This window comes from Schizosaccharomyces pombe, assembly GCF_000002945.2.
Source record: "Schizosaccharomyces pombe strain 972h- genome assembly, chromosome: III".
NCBI classification, from domain to species: Eukaryota; Fungi; Ascomycota; class Schizosaccharomycetes; order Schizosaccharomycetales; family Schizosaccharomycetaceae; genus Schizosaccharomyces; species Schizosaccharomyces pombe.
In genome coordinates this window covers 1,982,377-1,994,120 of record NC_003421.2, presented here as the reverse complement: position 1 = coordinate 1,994,120, position 11,744 = coordinate 1,982,377, and the positions used below count along the sequence as shown (strand labels likewise).

The following is an 11,744-nucleotide window of genomic DNA, read 5'->3' as shown; positions in this document are numbered from 1 at the left end:
ATCTTTTGTTATAAATTGAAATTTTTATTAAAACTAGAAAAGCCGTAAATTATAATTAATTTTATAAAAAGAAAAAACCAAACCCAATTTTTTTTTTAATCCCGAATTGTAAATATGATAGTATAGGAATTGTTGTCGTAAAAACAAAACAACAATGTTGGCCTTTATTCAAAAAAGTAAAAAATCGCGAATTAGGGAATACGAGTATTCTAAATCGATTTGACACTTAATAGCTTTGGTAAGGACTATGCAAAGGTTGTACAAAACTCTTTTCATTAGTTCAACCATTTATCAAGATATTCACAGGTAATAGGATTTACCCTGCTATTGGCGTCACAAATGTCAGAGACAGGACAGTTTCCACAAGGAGATTCAGTAAATGCATCAATGTTCTCATTATTTACACGGATTGCTCTGTAAGAAGCACCATCCGACCTTTTCTCAACCTTGCCATCATAAATTAAGACATCAACAAGGGAAATAACATTAGCCAAGGAGAGATCAACCTTAGTGATATTAGTACTTCTTAGCCAATTATGAATTTGTAAAGCTGTAGGGTATCCATTGTATTCGGGACCCCAAACAAGGTCAGGACCCATGGCAGCCTTTTTGGGAGGGAAGCTTTTAGAATGTACATATCTGTAGATCACCTTTTTTAGGTTCTCGATGAATTCCACATCCAACTCTTGATCGGTAAACCAGGGGCCTCCTGTAAGCTCTGTACTAGGAACTAAATCATATAGCATGTATATTTTTCGAGTCGGATTTTTTACACTCTTAATAGACTTGACGAGATTTTTTGACTCGAGCGACTTCAGACATCTATCAACAACAGAAACATGCAAGTTAGTCCTTAGTGTTAAGGTTTTCCTCCATATTCCCTCGTTGCCAGAATTCTTGATAAAACTGTACACGATTTGTTCATCGCCCTCCATGGTAGAAACACTAAAAAGAAGAATGTTAGCATTGACAAAACAAAAATCATGATTAAAATTGGCGTAAAAACTTTATATTATACTACAATAAGAGATCAAGAAATGCATTGAGTTTCTGACATTTAAAACTTGATCAACAACGAAAAGCTTAAACAGTTAAACTTTTCGGTGAGTACCGACTTACGTTTTAGCTTCATCCAATCGAACAGCCCGATATACGAGAACATTTCCTTGCCGCAAAGGATCCAAAAGTCGCCGACTTAGAAGGATATTTAAAGCACTACTAAGATCGTTCACGGATATCGAAGCGCCAATCGCTTCTACTAAATCCTGTTGTGAAAGCGAATTTGGGATCTGTTTTAAGCAATGCTCGTATATAACTTTGGCATTCTTAGGAAGAGTACGCAGTTGGTCGGCCATGTTGAAAGTGAAAGATAAAAGTTTTCTGTTGAGGGTTTAACCACGTTTGCCCGCAGTATTTTTGGGCGTTGTATGGTATTCCAATATACCCAATATACTATAATAAATTATTTTAAACTAAAAATGAAAAGAAGAGACAAAAATTTTCAACTTTTACGAGGCTCTCCTCATCAACCAAAAACCACCTCGGTTGGAGTGGCAGAGGGCGACAATTAAGAAAACTTGGCTCTCTATTATAATAATATTCAATTTGTCAGATCATCAATATAGTAATATGAATTTTATAAAAGAGGTAAATGTTAGGCATTTAACATATAGTAAGAGTAGAATATTATTTAATAGAGGTTTGTTAGGAATGTATGGAAGTGAGGTATCTGAATGAAAGTCAGTTAAGGGAGATATATTGTTCATTTATTAATTGATTTTAAAAAACTTGGATCCATTTTATTAAACTTGGTTCTTCCGTTAAACAGAGAAAATGATAATACGGCGCAAATTACATGTGGATGTTATAGACATTTGAGATACAAGGGAAATCTGAAAGAAAACATTTTAGAAGATAGTGTTAAAGATGTTAAAGAAAACCGGATAATTTCAATGATTTGAAAAGGGCTACTGTTGAGAAAAAGGCTTTTTGCGACATTGAACGAAAGTTTTTAGCGATTGAAAACTAGTTGAGAAAAAACAAGTGAAAATTGGCGTTTTCAACTTCCAAATGTACCAATAACTATGCAATTTTAAGCTAAATAGCTAAAAAAAATATTCATATTAATAGAAAAAATTTTGATTTTCAACCACTCAAAAAAAGAGGCATGAATGAATCCAAGAAGAAAAACACAAAATAAAATGTTCAAAGCAACCAAAAACGTTTATCGCTTCGTCTAGATCTACCAACTAGAGCAGTTTATTAACTAATTTTCCATTAATATGTCCAGTCAAGGGAATGCCAGATTTGCATGTTCACCAGGAAACCGTTTAAAGAAGCGGAAAATCAATATGCTAAAATGAATTGCGAATGCGTCGCAACGTTGCTGTAAGTTGTTGGCTACTAAAAATTAGTTGTATAAGAAGAGAGAAATAGAAAATGAAGTTTGAAAGGAATTTTCTGATTTTAAAATAAAATCGTCTAAGGATCTTTAATGCATAGAAAGGAGATTTCACCATTGGGAAGGTAAATCAAATGCATTTATAATCATTTTTACAGATCGTTATTTATTTACTGCATTTGATTATATTCCTATAAATTGCGATATTATTATAGTATGCAAAACTTGTGCAAATGGTGAGCTCTCATTACAAGTAAAAAAAAATTACGCATACGAACAAAAAAAGTCTTGCTTCTTTTCTCTCTATTTTTGATTATCTGAGCAACCTCTTTTTCTTCTTCATCCTTCTCCTCTTCTTCCTGCTATACCAATGAATTGTGTACTCACCTACTACCTTTTTTATGCACCCTTACATAAATCCTTATTCTATATACTGAACTGTAACGCATCTTTATCTTAAAGCTCACAACCTTACGCAACCTGGGTAACAAATAGTAACGCGGAATGAATGCCGGTGTATACGCGTATTCAGTGAAACTCAATTCTACTTTCTACCATATACTCTTAAGATCGTGTAATTCTTGTGCGTTTTCCAATTTTGAATGGAAAAGGCTTTGTTTTGTATCAAATTCTCTTATTTTAGGTAAATTTCGTAAATCGTTTGTGAAGTACGTTGTTTCCACTTTGTTCAGAGTCCTCCCCTTGTACCTGCTATCTTTGCCGTAGTTATTGTCCCGTTCCATCAGTCTCATAACCACCGGTCTACCGAAGTGAGCACTTGCAAACCATCTTTCTTTTGGATAAATAAAATACACAAAACTGTTTTTTTCAATTTTCTTATCGGTTTTGTAGTTTTCTCCATTTCGTTCCATCCTCAGGTTTCCGATAGGTTGTTCGTCATCTCAGTGTTTACTACTTGTAACGGTGATAATTGTCCGTATCCCCGTAAAATTTGCCTTATTCAGAAGAGTATAATTTTCTTTTTAAAATAACCCACATGGCTTCTGTTGCCCACATCAGCACGGCTAAAGCGATTTTTCGAGCTGGCGGTTTGCCTTGCAGAAGATTGATTACCCCAACACTCACTGGTGTAAGTAAATTGTAATTTGTGTTTTAGAATGAGACTCCGTGAAAATCGGTTGGAGAGAGAAAAAGTCATGAATGTTGCGAAGTAGTTACCTATTAAAAAAAGAAGAGTTGCTCTTCGTACTTGTTTTCTCTCTTTTTTTATTAAATGACTACTTGCTAGTTTAACCGTTTTGTTAACCGTTCATTCCATAACTCTTGTGATATGCCTTGTTTAGTCGTGCGTTATCCCATTGAAACGCATGATCCACTAACACCACGAAATATTATTATGAAAAGAATAAGTTCAGTGTTTTGATGTGTCGGCATTTGTTTTTGTTGTAATGCTCGAATACGGCTGAAGAAATTGAAGAATACACTTCGTTTTTCTGTTTCTTTCGTTGGTTCCATCTACTCTTGCGAATGAACAATGGCGTGGCACAGAGTTCCAGCTTTCGCGGTTTCAGCAAGATGCAGCGGTTGAGTCACATCTATTTCGCTTTACTCTATTGATTTATGCAATTTGCGTATGACACTAACTTTTTATTTTTTAGTTACCTCTAAAAACTCATAGAATGAATTCCACTACTCCGACTTATCATCTCATTCCCAAAGGCGGTAAGCATGGCGAGTTCCGACAGGAATCTGACACCTTTGGTCCCATACAAGTCCCTGCAGAAAAGTATTGGGGTGCTCAAACTCAGCGTTCTCTTCAAAACTTTCGAATTGGTGGTGAAAAAGAGCGACTTCCTCTTCCCTTAGTTCGCGCATTTGGAGTTTTAAAGCGTGCGGCTGCTTCTGTTAATCGTGAATTCGGTTTGGATCCCAAACTTGCAGATGCCATTGAACAGGCTGCCCAAGAAGTCATTGATGGTCGTTTGGATGATAACTTCCCCTTGGTTGTTTTCCAAACTGGCTCGGGCACCCAATCCAATATGAACAGTAACGAGGTAATCGCTAATCGTGCCATAGAAATCCTTGGTGGTACGTTAGGTTCGAAAAAGCCCGTTCATCCAAACGATCACGTTAACATGTCTCAATCTTCTAACGACACTTTCCCCACTGTTATGCATATTGCCTCTGTTTTGCAAATTCACACTCATTTACTTCCTGCCATGAAGCACCTCCACCGGGCCTTGAAGGGTAAGGAAGAGGAGTTTAAGAACATTATCAAAATCGGTCGAACCCACATGCAAGATGCCACTCCTCTTTCTTTAGGTCAAGAATTTTCCGGCTATGTTACTCAGGTTGGTTATGGCATTGAGCGCATAAACAACGCTCTTCCTCGTCTTTGTCTTCTCGCTCAAGGTGGTACTGCCGTGGGTACTGGACTAAATACTTTTGAAGGATTTGACGTGAAGGTTGCTGAGAAGGTTTCAAAGCTTACAAATATTGAGTTTAAGACCGCCCCTAACAAGTTTGAGGCTCTTGCAGCCCATGATGCGATTGTGGAGATGAGTGGTGCTTTAAATGTTATTGCTTGTTCTCTTATGAAAATTGCTAACGATATTCGTCAACTTGGTTCTGGCCCTCGTTGTGGTTTAGGCGAATTGATCCTTCCTGCTAATGAACCTGGAAGTTCAATCATGCCAGGCAAAGTAAACCCCACCCAATGTGAAGCCTTAACAATGGTTTGTGCTCAAGTAATGGGCAATCATGCCACTATTACTGTCGCTGGTGCCTCCGGACACTGTGAACTCAATGTTTTTAAACCTCTTTTAGCAAAGAACATTCTAAGCAGTATTCGTCTTTTAGGGGATGCTTGCGAGTCTTTTACTGATCATTGCGTTGTCGGCATTGAGCCAAATTACGAAGGTATTGCCCGTCATCTTCGTGATTCCTTGATGCTTGTTACTGCGTTAAATCCTCACATCGGTTATGATAACTGTGCCAAGATTGCCAAGACTGCTCTTAAAAATAAGAGCACTCTCAAGCACGAGTTTGTTACTTTGGGTTTCGGTACCCCCGAGCAATTCGATGAATGGGTTCGCCCTGAATTAATGATTTCAGCTAAGAAAGTATAATTTTTTACCACTCTACTTGTTGGTCCGTTAATATTGGATCATCAGTTGTTGCTCTTTATCCTTTTTCATGCTCTTTATCCATCCTTCTCTTTTATCTTCTCTCAACTTACTTTTTACGAAAATCATTCCCCTTCTCATAATATTAACTAGCTTTTTTGCAAAAATACCCATTATGTTAAATGAGTTTTTTTTTCTTGCACAAGCCATAGGCTCTCAAACAAAATAGTAGGCACTCATTTAAAAAAAATGGTTAGTTCGTGAAGTAGATTAATGCGTAATTTTGATTAAGTGTTTCTTTGTTTTCCACCCCTACAGTTATAGTCGTAAACCAAGAATGCAAAGGTGTTTGATACCCTTTTCTTTGTATGTGTATTTCCTTGATATTCGGTTGCTCGGTTAAAATTAAGCTTACTTAAACGAGATAAAATTGCCTCTTGCCTGATTTCAGCCGATCCATCGCCAATATACGGGATCTGTTAAAAACAAGCCAAATGGATAGTATAGAACTCATACCAGGCTTACCAGGACCCGGTAGAAGACTATTACAGTTATTGAAAGATCTCCCTTCAAACCCGTCGGTTATCGTTCGTGAAATCCCTGATGCCATAGATGCGTTCCGTGAAAGTATAACGCCTGCTACAAGGCCATCATGCTTAGGACTCTTGGATACCATACTTAGTTGTTTTGAGCTTCCAATACCTACCGAGCCGATTATGAAGGCTTTGGGTAAGCTGCTTGAGCCAATGAGTTGGGCCGATTTGAAAAAGTTTGGAATTGAATCTTACTTGGTTACTGGACTTGAACATCCTTCTACAGATGTCGAAATCTTTTGTCTGCACCTTATACGCCGTGCAAATTGGGAAAAGAAGGAGATTGGTGAACCACTGTTTGAGGCGATTATGGCATGCATCAACTCTCGAAGCATAGCAGTTTCCGAAGAAGCTACTGTTTTGCTATTCGATATGGCAGATTTTCCATACTACTTTAATTTAATTATAAAGCGTTTTACATTTGTTGACTATGAAATTATGAACTCTACGCTGAGGGTACGCTGGTTGACACTGTTCGCAAAACTGTCTACGAAGTCTCCAGAATATTTGGAAGAACTGATTAAGGACGACAAGCTTGTAATTAATGGTGACAATAAAGACATATTGCTTCAAATTAATTTCGTGGATGTCCTTGGGATAATGTTAGAGGCTCCTTTTACATACGAGTATATAAGTTCTGAAAAAACAAAGTATTTGGACACGATCGCTCAAGACTACAAAGGTTCAGCGGATTCTTATACGGATCATATTGGATTAAAGTTCCTTCCCAGGCTCTGCGAATTGCATCCAGACGCTATTAACTCGTTGGATGAGAAGCATCAACTATTTGACGCTGTTCGCGAGAGAATGAAGACGAACGATGCTACATCTATTCTTCTTTACGGAGTTTTTTTGTCTAACACAGTGGTAACTCAAGCACTTATCAAGAAATATGGCATTGAGGACGAAGCTAATCGTTATGTGCCAAGATGGTTGACAAGACGATTTTTGATGGACGAACCGGGTATGTCTTCTTTTGCTCATGCTCTTTTACAGCCTGATCATAATTTGTGGATGCAGCTTTGGAGAATATTACCTCCCAACACCTTGAGCACTTTAGTAAACACTGCTTCTTCTCCGATTCCTCGTTCTAGGCAACTAGCATACCAATGCTTGCTACACATTGCTCAAAATTCGCCTATCCAAATTGCTTCTGAAGGATTCGCTATCCGTCATTTACTTGAAGCAGAAGGTGACCATGAAACATGCTTACTGCGGTTTCAAGTGTTAAAGACCATGATGGAATCTCCTCATGGCGGACCCAAGCTACCTTTTGGTAGATATCGGGAAGACATTCTTAAAAGACTACAGCAAGGGCCGATTGTTAGCGGTGCTTCAACGTTAAAAGTGGCCGCAGAAACTGCTTAAGTAGTTTACAACTATTATATTCCAAAAAATCTTGCTTTCTTCTATTATTACAGCAAGCAAAATTTTCCCTCTTTTTCGACTTCCTTAAACGTCAGGTTCGTATGCCGCTTTTTTTGAAATATGATGTATAAAAAAAAATGGCTGTTAGCTATAGGGATAGTGTTTAGTTTCTTAACATGGATATTTATAGTCCTATATATTTTCACAAATGGAAAGCTTTTATGAATTGCAATTTCACTTTCACTTGGCAGTCTTTGGGGACGGAATTTATGGATGCCACCCAAGGCCTTTTGTCAATCTAATAATTATGCAATTGTCTACTTGTTTCTCAAAAAATTTAATTAATAACTATTTTATTTTGTGCCCAGAACAGCGCTGTAAAACTGCTTGAATACCAAGCGCTATTATATTAAGGTTAAATCTTTAATTCCTCTTGAATATCAAACGCAAGTTTTTTATTAAACTTACGAATTCATAATAGAGTTAAACAACCGTTGAGCATTTGTGGTTATTACCAACCTTGAGATTTAACCATTGATGGTCAATGGTTGATGAACCAATTGTTTTATTATTTTTTTGTTATTCATAGATATCAACTAAACTAATTTAAAATAAGCGTAATGGAAATATTTGTCCAACATGACTCTCTTCATTAGGCTGAGCTACGCTTACTAACTACCTACTTCCACTAGTATTTTTCCAATTGCGCTAGCAACCTTTGATTTACTCTATGACAGTTAATTTAGAAGAAAAGAGGCCTGAAATTGTTGGTCCTGAAAAGGTGCAAAGCCCTTATCCTATTCGCTTCGAAGGGAAAGTTGTTCATGGCTTTGGTAGAGGCTCAAAAGAGCTTGGAATTCCAACTGCAAATATATCAGAAGATGCAATTCAAGAGCTTCTTAGATATAGAGATTCTGGTGTTTATTTTGGATATGCTATGGTACAAAAACGAGTATTCCCCATGGTGATGAGTGTTGGATGGAATCCGTACTATAAAAACAAGCTACGAAGTGCAGAAGTGCATCTCATAGAAAGACAAGGTGAAGATTTTTACGAAGAAATAATGCGTGTTATTGTTTTGGGATACATTAGGCCTGAGCTAAATTATGCCGGTTTAGATAAATTAATCGAAGATATACACACCGATATTAGAGTTGCTTTAAATAGCATGGATCGTCCTTCTTATTCTAGCTATAAGAAGGACCCATTTTTCAAGGTATAAAATACAATAAGATCCTTAAAAGAAATCTTTTTGTGTACTTTTACTCATCCTTGCCGCTGCCAAAATGCTTTAATAAATCCTGCTGTATTATTCCTTCTTTAATTTCTCTTCCTTTTTGTTAATAAGTATTTGGTTAGATTGGCTTTTGTTTTTTAAATACATTTTGTTAATTTCAGATGGCAATGACTGTAAAGATTTACAATTTTGTGAACACAATAGTACTGCCATAATCGTACTTAAACTTTTTTTATTTTAATAAACATTTATTGTATTTCATTGATTATAAAGAACGATAGTATTTGGTCGGATGAGAATGAAAAAAAAAAAAAAACAATGAAGGAACAGAGACAGGTGGAAGAGAGTCAGTAAGTAAGAAAAAGAAGCGAAAACAAGAACGTAAATGATCATTTTTTCTGTTTGTAAAGATAAAACAAAGAAATGGAAAAGTAACGATTATGAACAACGTTATTCTACACAAATTTTGTATAGCAAACATGCAAAAAAAGAAAAAGGAAAAAATATGCCCGTTATTCTCCTCCCCAAAGTCTACTAAACAAACGAATGCATGCTAAATATCTTCCCAAAGGCAAACTCTTTTATCATAAAACGAGCAAGTAGCAAGTAGACCATCGGTGTGACGCCAGTCTCCTCCGTAACACATGCTTTCATGCTCCTTAAAAATGCGTTTGCTAGCATCAATTGAACTAAAATCATTAGAGATTCGTAAAACTTGAGCACCACGATGCATTAAAATGCCAAGGACTTTATGATAATTTTCAGTAGTCTCCATGTGCTCAAGACGCCATACACCACCACCCAGATTAGCACTAAAAAGTGGCTTTCCAATATTTCGGGTATCCAACGTATGCATAAAATCTCCATACTCGCCAGTAGCAATATAAGGACCAAAGGGGGCTCGAGAGAGGATGGAAACAACACCAGAATGATGAACTTGAATGTCCCTCCAAATACATGAATTGGGGATTCTTTGATCATAGCAAACAAGAGCAGCATCGTCACCTCCCGAATAAAGGAGGTTATTGTCTTGACGAGAATAATGACACGTCCAAGCTTCGTAATCGTGCTCTTTCCATTTGTTTTTAATGACACCAGAGTCGATATCGATGATAAGAACACTTCCGTTTGACATAGAGACCGCTAGCTCCTTTCCGCTGTCCGAGAAATCCAAAGACAGCATAAGGACGCTAGAATCGGCCACCTTGATACCACGTAAAAACATAAGTTCTGCTCGAAATTGATGGCGATAAAAAGAAACGTGGCCGGTGGAATGAGCTACAGCTAATACAGAAGCATCATGAGGAGACCTATAAGATGAATTAGTATCAAGTCGCGAGAAAAGAAAACCACGGGGTATAATCCATGAAGCGTCGAGCAACAACTGAGAATCAGGAGAAAGGCGAGGTTCAATGATGGAGTGAAAATACTAGAGAAAACGAAGAAAAGGTAAAAGGAGAGCGTTGTGGAATAATATGGGTATAATTACTCCCTTTTTCCGCGTTTAAAAAATCGACTACGGATTATTTACTTGCACCACTGATTAGAAACGCTTTCTTTTGAACACCGAAATAAACCTTCTTGACTAGCCTTCAAAACAAAGGTGTGAATAGCATGAGCTCAAGAAAGCGTATAGTCAAAAGGGGAAACCGTGGCTTGATACGAACTGTAGATTTACGACAGGATACTGTATTATTGACTAAATCACATGGTTGCGAAAAACCCTCATCATTTTACGCCAATCTTTTAATTCTTTTGATGAACTTCTGCTCGTTGACCGTTTTGGCAACTTACCATTTAAAATCTAAAATTGCATCGCAGTGCATGTCAAACACTCTTTTTCTAATCTAAATTAGTACTTTTTCAAGAATTTTTTGATCTAACATACAGTACATCTTCTTTGGTATCATAAAGCACCAATTTTCCATGTCGCAATTTTGTCGATTCATCTAACATATATGTCCCAACGACTAAAACATCCTCAAAGACTTGAGAGTATTTACAAACATCAGCAGGCCAATCCGTGTAATCTGTACTCTTTGGGATAATTCCAGTTTCACTCATTTCAATGCCAGTTAGTGGTACTATCAAGTTGGTAAATTCGCTTTGTCTGGGTTTACTAATGTATCAGATCGGTTACGCTTTTTAGAGAATCTCGTAATTATATTTGCCGCGTCACTATCCCAATGTTTGTGAGTTGGATTTTCTTCCGTTTGGTTAATTCAATAGCAAACCACAACGTACACGTATTCTTTTCGTTAAACAATAAAATGCAAAGTTCAGCGTGCTCTAGAATACGTTTAATTAATTAAATATAACGGCTTCTTTCAGATAAGTTGCTATGTAACTATAACGTATTCAAAGAAATTATTATCTTTAAAGATTGCTACTACGGTCGTTGGGATTTGTAGTAAAGGGTAATTAAATAAGGAAATTTTGTAGGCTGGCAAATGTACGGGTGATTGAACCTTAATGTATCAAGCGGTAAGGTGATTTGGGCTGTATTTATCTGTAGGTCATTGAACGAAAGCCCTTGAAGAAGAAAGAATTGGTCGGTTTTTATCAGAGTCTTTCGTTGCAAATTAAAGCTAGATGACTTAGGACAATTATTGAGCAAAATCCTTAACTTTCTTAATCATTTTTGAACAAGTTCAGAACTTTGTGGGTAGTCTCGCATCTATATAAGGTTACGTACGAATAGGAATAGATAATCTACTCAAGTGTTTTTGATGTTCAATAAATAAAGCGCTCGATTCAAATTCCAATTTTTGTTAATGTTTAGACATGACACCCGAATTGAAAGAGTTCGGTAGTCATTCATCAAGTTGGCAATCATGTTTCTTCGATAATAAACAATGAAATCAGAAACTAAAAAAATATCCATAGGTCTTGTTTTTTCAGTATCGGATTTTTTTCTATTCCAATATAAACTCATTGTCAATCATTTTCGTAGTATTTTACTTAAAACACATCTGTTGAATTTGTGAATTCACTAATCACTATCGCATGGAGGCTGAATTTTTCCTTTGACTCGAATGGTAAACGCTTCAGCAATATTT

At 36.7% G+C, this 11,744-nt stretch overlaps 6 protein-coding genes and 8 long non-coding RNA genes across 14 annotated transcripts; 6 read left to right on the top strand and 8 right to left on the bottom strand.

Moving 5' to 3' along the window:
- Nucleotide 1: 1 nt before the first annotated feature.
- On the bottom strand, nt 2–1,562 carry rpc34 (DNA-directed RNA polymerase III complex subunit Rpc34). The gene is made up of 2 exons (NM_001023389.3): nt 1,120–1,562; nt 2–945 (listed from the first exon to the last, which is right to left on the bottom strand). Exons 1-2 carry the CDS (start codon nt 1,353–1,355, stop codon nt 276–278), a joined length of 906 nt encoding a protein of 301 aa, NP_588398.1. The 5' UTR covers nt 1,356–1,562; the 3' UTR covers nt 2–275.
- On the top strand, nt 633–1,555 carry SPOM_SPNCRNA.7579. Its single transcript, NR_196915.1, has one exon. It is a non-coding gene; the product is annotated as a non-coding RNA (long non-coding RNA).
- Nucleotides 1,517–2,322, bottom strand: SPOM_SPNCRNA.1251. Its single transcript, NR_150116.1, has one exon. It is a non-coding gene; the product is annotated as a non-coding RNA, possible alternative UTR (long non-coding RNA).
- A 393-nt stretch (nt 2,323–2,715) lies between these two features.
- SPOM_SPNCRNA.7578 lies at nt 2,716–3,577 on the bottom strand. Its single transcript, NR_196914.1, has one exon. It is a non-coding gene; the product is annotated as a non-coding RNA (long non-coding RNA).
- On the top strand, nt 3,387–5,797 carry fum1 (fumarate hydratase). The gene is made up of 2 exons (NM_001023388.4): nt 3,387–3,491; nt 4,021–5,797. Exons 1-2 carry the CDS (start codon nt 3,399–3,401, stop codon nt 5,488–5,490), a joined length of 1,563 nt encoding a protein of 520 aa, NP_588397.3. The 5' UTR covers nt 3,387–3,398; the 3' UTR covers nt 5,491–5,797.
- Nucleotides 3,854–6,357, bottom strand: SPOM_SPNCRNA.7577. The gene has a single exon (NR_196913.1). It is a non-coding gene; the product is annotated as a non-coding RNA (long non-coding RNA).
- SPOM_SPCC18.17C (proteasome non-ATPase regulatory subunit) lies at nt 5,946–7,787 on the top strand. Its single transcript, NM_001023387.3, has one exon. The coding sequence runs from the start codon at nt 5,982–5,984 to the stop codon at nt 7,446–7,448; it is 1,467 nt and encodes a 488-aa protein (NP_588396.1). The 5' UTR covers nt 5,946–5,981; the 3' UTR covers nt 7,449–7,787.
- Nucleotides 6,661–7,254, bottom strand: SPOM_SPNCRNA.7576. The gene has a single exon (NR_196912.1). It is a non-coding gene; the product is annotated as a non-coding RNA (long non-coding RNA).
- A 121-nt stretch (nt 7,788–7,908) lies between the features above and the next one.
- Nucleotides 7,909–8,867, bottom strand: SPOM_SPNCRNA.7575. The gene has a single exon (NR_196911.1). It is a non-coding gene; the product is annotated as a non-coding RNA (long non-coding RNA).
- On the top strand, nt 8,122–8,918 carry fmn1 (riboflavin kinase Fmn1). Its single transcript, NM_001023386.3, has one exon. It carries the CDS (start codon nt 8,179–8,181, stop codon nt 8,668–8,670), a length of 492 nt encoding a protein of 163 aa, NP_588395.1. The 5' UTR covers nt 8,122–8,178; the 3' UTR covers nt 8,671–8,918.
- dph7 (WD repeat-containing protein) lies at nt 8,901–10,782 on the bottom strand. The gene is made up of 3 exons (NM_001023385.3): nt 10,574–10,782; nt 10,480–10,527; nt 8,901–9,995 (listed from the first exon to the last, which is right to left on the bottom strand). Exons 1-3 carry the CDS (start codon nt 10,747–10,749, stop codon nt 9,239–9,241), a joined length of 981 nt encoding a protein of 326 aa, NP_588394.2. The 5' UTR covers nt 10,750–10,782; the 3' UTR covers nt 8,901–9,238.
- On the top strand, nt 9,382–9,641 carry SPOM_SPNCRNA.7574. Its single transcript, NR_196910.1, has one exon. It is a non-coding gene; the product is annotated as a non-coding RNA (long non-coding RNA).
- Nucleotides 10,036–10,283, top strand: SPOM_SPNCRNA.7573. The gene has a single exon (NR_196909.1). It is a non-coding gene; the product is annotated as a non-coding RNA (long non-coding RNA).
- Nucleotides 10,677–11,620, bottom strand: SPOM_SPCC18.20 (uncharacterized protein; the record flags this gene model as incomplete). Its single annotated transcript, NM_001355941.2, has 1 exon — nt 10,677–11,620. The coding sequence occupies one exon, from the start codon at nt 11,618–11,620 to the stop codon at nt 11,402–11,404; it is 219 nt and encodes a 72-aa protein (NP_001343190.1). The 3' UTR covers nt 10,677–11,401.
- Between the last annotated feature and the right edge of the window lie 124 nt (nt 11,621–11,744).